Below are 6,000 nucleotides of genomic sequence, written 5' to 3'. Positions count from 1 at the left end.
GTCGACGAAATTTTGGAGGATTTTCAAGGGGTTAAATATAAGCATGTTTAAATGTTGATTTCTGGTCCTTATATTCGGATAATATAAAAGTGAATATATACAATTATAGTTCAGTATGGTATCTATAAAAGCAACATATTTTGTTGTAATCGGCACATCAACTTGTAGAAATAAAAACAATTTCCATAGCCTGTGATATGGTGTACCAATTTGGGTACTATTTACGGCCGAAAAACGGACGAAATCTCACTCCGAGTTTAGCGTTCTATTTTCAAAAATAAATTACTTAGATATAAATCTTTTCCTGAAAATGAACCACCATAGGTAGTCTTTGTCAAGAATCAAGAAACATTCCAGATACAAGATCTGAATTTTTAAAGATCACTAAAAAACTGTCAAAATTGTACCAATTGTGGTAGCGTGACGTTACTATTCTGTTACTTATTCGCATTCCATTTGTCTGGTGCTTAGCAAAGAACAATTACCAAAGTATTCCCACACTTATCCTTACTCGCTCTCTCTAACACTTACTTAAATCCATCTCTCCACTCACTCACTTGTTCATTCATGTCCTCAGCTCGTCTATTCCACTCACTCACTTCATCATTTACGCAATCCTTATATCACTAATTCACTCACTTCTTCTATTACGCACCCAAGCATATCCTCAAACACTGATTCACTCAAAACTCATTCACGCAAACATTCCTTTTGTAGCTCAATCATTCACGCCCTCAATCACTTATTCACTCACTCCCCAGTATTCAACTTTCATGTTATATTGTATAGGGGAACAAGACGAGTGTAACAAGGTATTACAGATTTAAGGTTTATAACGAAAACAAATAATCTGATTGATTTTTTGGGGGTAAAATTATATACTGTAGCTGATTTTTTAATCATATGTGGAGTAAATTCAACGCATTTCAAGCGATATTATATGAAATCATTTTTATACAATTTGTTACTTATCATCTTTTTACAATTTGTTACTTATCATTTTTATACAATTTGTTACTTATCATCTTTATACAATTTGTTACTTTTAACGTCAAAAAGAGTCCTAAGTAATCTAGTTATAAACAAATGAATATGTCGCTGTAATATTTTTCTGATATGTTACGGGTCAAAGGTCAACCTCTTTTACGTTAGCATCAAAAGATATAAAAACTGAAAGAGAATTAGTAATAAAAAATTTAGAGCAAAACATTATTTTGTGTAGTTTCATTTTTCAAAATGTTGAAACACATGGTTTTAGGTTCATCATTTCTTACCTGCGCAGTATCACCATTTTAAACAATTGATTGCTGTATAACCAACGTTTTAGTATGTAATGTATATGTTTTATATCTACAAATACATAAAATAAATATCAATATTTAAGAAATATGAAAACGAGATTTAAACGAGACTGCATATAACGAGCCAGCATCAATAATGATGAGAAAAAATAACACTTAACTTCAATAAGGAATTCGCATTTATTTCATATTTTCAGCACGTATTCTTGTTTTCTGTTTAATCTGCAAAGAAATACATTATTTATAAGTCACCAAAATAGCATATTTACTCATATGCTTTCAAATATGTTATATTAACACTTTAATTGAGCGTATTACTTACATGATATTATAATATCTTAAATTACTAATTTGTTATAATGTATAATATGAGATTACAATTTGTTAAATTTATAATACTGAGAACAATATTTAATTATTTACATACCCGGAAGCTACAACATTTTCCCTATTTGGAATTAATCTTGTGCTATAATATACATGAAGGTGGGTCATAAAAACTAACAACCAAAAGATCATGTGAAGTGTATACACTGTATTCTGCAAAATCAAGGTCCAAACGTGATCCAGTGCGGTTTGGCTGCTGATGGTTTGGTGGCGTTGGTGGGTTGTGTGGTAGTCAATGAGGGTTTGGTTAGGGCTGAAGTGGACAAAGTTGTCCCAGCCGTGGTGAGAGTGACTCCGGTAGTACTGCGCGAATCCTTATAATCTGTGATCAATATTTACATGTATAACTCAAGTCTTAGATCTGATTAGTTAAAAGTCAATCATTGATTATATCCTTTCGAATTACTATAAATGGCAGCAGTTTTCAGAAAAACATTTAGCACTCGCTTTCCCAACGGTTCATTGGTTTATTTTCGAATTCAAGTTTGTAAATATGTCTACATAGATATGAGGCAGTGCATCTTACATTTAAGGTAAATATCGAAGCATAAATAAATAGATATTTACAAAAGACAGAATAATAGTATTGATTTAGGTAAGGTTCTCTTTCTAAAAATAAAAATAAATCGTTTACTAACTTACCAAATAACACACAGACACTACGATATATAAGGCAATCTCAGAAATATCATTGCGATGGATTGCAAACTAAAGGGGGACCATGTGATTTCTTTGGAAAGGAACCATTTTAGAATAAGGCTTCTCATTAAATCACCGCAATCTTCGATGAGCTAAAACCATTTAATTTGTTTAAACAACATTTTTGTTTATGCAAATAACCAACCTGAGCAATACGCTATTGGACATCCGGGTGTTGGGTTGAGGTAATATATCATGAACGTGCCACAGTTTTTGACTCCAATGTCAAATTTTGACGAGCAACAGGAGGTATCAAAACCTGCGTTCACACACATCTTCCTTGTCACAGGCCCCTCCGTAGCGCTGGGATGGCTGCCATTCATCCATACAGGAAGAAGCGTGCCGCAGCTGAAGGTTTGGGGACAAGACGTCGGAATAGACGCCGAATATTCAAAGGCATACCAGCCGGGAATAAGTTTGTCGTCGCATATCGGGTTTACTGGTGTATGGTCAGCCGTGTTATAGATACTCCTGGTCTGAGTGTTTGGTAATACGGTAAATGTATTACACAGATTGGATGTACATCCTACATTTAGAAAGAAACAACCATAAGATATAAATGAATTCGAAAGCATAATGCACCTTATACCACGATTCAGGAAATTATATTTCAAAATCACAAATTAAACACACCACTATTACCAAGTTGAACATACCGTACTCCATCGCGAAATTAAACTCTGCCAAGCACACATTTCTCACTACAGTAAGTTAAATACGATAACCTTCTAGATTGCTTCAACCTATAACTAATCTAATGACATCACACCATTGTGGGTTGAAAAGCTATCTAATAAGTTTAAGGATATCATAACACTATAACTAGGATAAACACATCATAATCCATGACGAGATAAAATGCATTGAAAATGTTACAAGGTTAAACATATCACAAAACTACAGAAAGGTTATACAGATTGCAAAACTATAAATTGGTTAAACGCATCATAAAATAAATATATTTAGATTCATAAAACAAGCATAACGCATCATAAAACTATTATCAAGTTATATTAACGCATCAAAAAATTAAAACTAGATTATGCGATCGGAAAAAAACTTTAACAATGCTAAAAACGTCACAAATTATAACCATGTTAAAACATCACAATGTCATCATATCGTTCCGAAACAAAACATTTTACCAGGGTTACAGATATCACAAAATGATTACTAGGTTAAACGCACCATGAAGCTATAGTTAGGCATAATGCGTCATAAAGATATAACTAGATTTAAAAACATGTAAATACATCAATAGGTTAAAACACCACAAATTTATAACTAGGTTAGCCGCATTATACAACTATGGCTAGATTAAAAGCATGGCAAAATGATTAGTGTGTTAAACGTATCACAAAAATGTAATTAGGTTATAGCACAAAAAACTGTGGTCAGGTTAAACGCAGCACAAAACTATAACTGGTCTAACAAACACATTACGAGGTTAAAAGCAGCACAAAAACTATAACTAGTCTAACACATTACGAGGTTAAACGCAGCACAAAACTATAACTAGTCTAACACATTACGAGGTGAAACGCAGCACAAAACTATAACTTGTCTAACACAATACGAGGTTAAATGCAGCACAAAACTATAACTAGTCTAACAAACACTTTACGAGGTTAAATGCAGCACAAAACTATAACTATTCTAACACAATACGAGGTTAAACGCAGCACAAACCTATAACTAGTCTAACACAATACGAGGTTAAATGCAGCACAAAACTATAACTTGTCTAACACAATACGAGGTTAAATGCATCTGAAAATATGATTACGTTAAAGGCGCCATAAACAATAAACTATAAACATACACATTGGAATGCTATAACTAAGTTTAACCCAACGCAAAGCTAAAATAACAATTTGCATACCTTACATCATAATAAAAAAATGCACACTCACTAAATCAATTACATGTGCATCACACACAGGTATCAGGTTACAAATATGCCACATCATCATCATCAAGAAAAACTATTGTCATAACAAAACCAAGTGAACTTATCATAAACCATTATCAAGCTAAACTTATCTTACACAACAATGAAAATAAACACATAACATGTCAAAAACAAGTTCATCACTTAAATGATATCAAGATCAAGATAGAAATTAGCACCCCTTTAATAAGTCAAAGTGAAATTCCAATCTCATTTGTTACCAAACATGGTTAACGGACGCCATCAGCTCAAAATTATGACTGTTTATTGTATCAGAATAAACTCCTCAAAACTACACATTATATAGGGTCAATGTCTCCGATAAGCTTATTAATTCGGCCAAGGACATATGTATACAAAGTCCGTTCTATTTTCCCATTTTTGGTGGAATATGCTCATTAGTACAGTATTTACAACGAGCATACTGCTCTTCCCGAAACGTCTTTGTTTCTTCTCCGGCCGGAGTCTTAATTGATTTACCACTTTGACTTTAGTTACTATACATACGTGTCATGTCTATATATACACATTACCGTGGTGTACACAACCTCACGTGCAGTAGTGCGTCCAATAATCACCGCTCCACAGAGATGACCGGGTATACTGTATACAGGAGTAAGGACTTACAAACCTTTTATTAGGATACAGCAAACAGCAATGAGAGGAAGTCGTGTCATATTCGTGTTAATTGTGATCCAGTTTTCCCTTGTATTGTCGAAATCTTGCTTACGACTGATAAGACTGGCGTGTTTATGAATGTCACTAGAACGAGACAATCGGTATCAGAATCGTGGTTTGACCATACGAACAAGTTTTGATAAAGAAGAGTCTAAACTTCTTGCCCATTATTGTAGTTTTATTTGACAAATAATTGAATTACATTGATACTTGTTTGTGACGATTTACAATGTATCAAGTTCATTTTTTCAGAATCCTATATGATACTTGAACGTTCAATTATCTTTAAACAGATCGGTAGAGTGCCTTGTGTCGTCACCAACCGTCTTATGTTTGTTTATTTTAGTTAGCGTCCGTGTTCTGCAAATGGAGAGTCAGATATGGCAAGCCAAGTTGTAATTTATTCATGGAGCAATGTTGATCCAGTACTTAACCAAATTATATAAGATATCTTATATAATTATATAAGATATCTTATATACTTTATAAGATATCTTATATACTTTCCTTTATAAGATATGTTATATATTATATAAGATATCTCATAAAAGATATAAGATATCTTATGAAAAAAGAGATATCTTATATATTATATAAGATATCTTATATCTTTCATAAGATATCTTATAAAGTATATAAGATATCTTATAAAAGAAATAAGATATCTCATAAACTTTAAATAAGATATCTTATATGTTTATAAGATATCTTATATAATTAATAAGATATCTTTTATAATATATGAGATATCTTATATAATTTGGTTAAGTACTGGATCAACGTTGCTCCATGAATAAATGACAACTTGGCTTGCCATAGTCAGATCATCTTTTTTATACTGTAACTTTCCTAAAGTCCACCTTATTCCGTCTGAAGGCTTCCGTAAGTCCTGTTGATTGAGCTTTGTGAGGTCTTCAGAAATGTTACTGTACTAGTACTTTTCAGCATCCTTCGCGCCTTCTTAATCTTTTGCTTTTACTTTCT

At 32.6% G+C, this 6,000-nt stretch overlaps 1 protein-coding gene across 2 annotated transcripts; it reads right to left on the bottom strand.

Moving 5' to 3' along the window:
• Positions 1-1,485: 1,485 nt before the first annotated feature.
• On the bottom strand, positions 1,486-5,087 carry LOC110464995 (pancreatic secretory granule membrane major glycoprotein GP2-like). 2 transcript variants are annotated; one of them, XM_021520534.1, is made up of 4 exons: positions 4,970-5,087; positions 2,533-2,913; positions 1,834-2,010; positions 1,486-1,523 (listed from the first exon to the last, which is right to left on the bottom strand). In XM_021520534.1, the coding sequence occupies exons 1-3, from the start codon at positions 5,013-5,015 to the stop codon at positions 1,850-1,852; spliced, it is 588 nt and encodes a 195-aa protein (XP_021376209.1). In that variant the 5' UTR covers positions 5,016-5,087; the 3' UTR covers positions 1,486-1,523; positions 1,834-1,849. The 2 variants fall into 2 exon arrangements, with proteins under 2 accessions (XP_021376209.1, XP_021376208.1); XM_021520533.1 differs by lacking the exon at positions 1,486-1,523 and having other exon boundaries at positions 1,713-2,010.
• Positions 5,088-6,000: the final 913 nt, after the last annotated feature.

This window comes from Mizuhopecten yessoensis, unplaced genomic scaffold, assembly GCF_002113885.1.
Source record: "Mizuhopecten yessoensis strain PY_sf001 unplaced genomic scaffold, ASM211388v2 scaffold11045, whole genome shotgun sequence".
In the NCBI taxonomy this organism is placed as follows: Eukaryota; Metazoa; Mollusca; class Bivalvia; order Pectinida; family Pectinidae; genus Mizuhopecten; species Mizuhopecten yessoensis.
The sequence above is the reverse complement of the archived record's forward strand: the minus strand, read 5'-3'. Positions and strand labels throughout refer to the sequence as shown.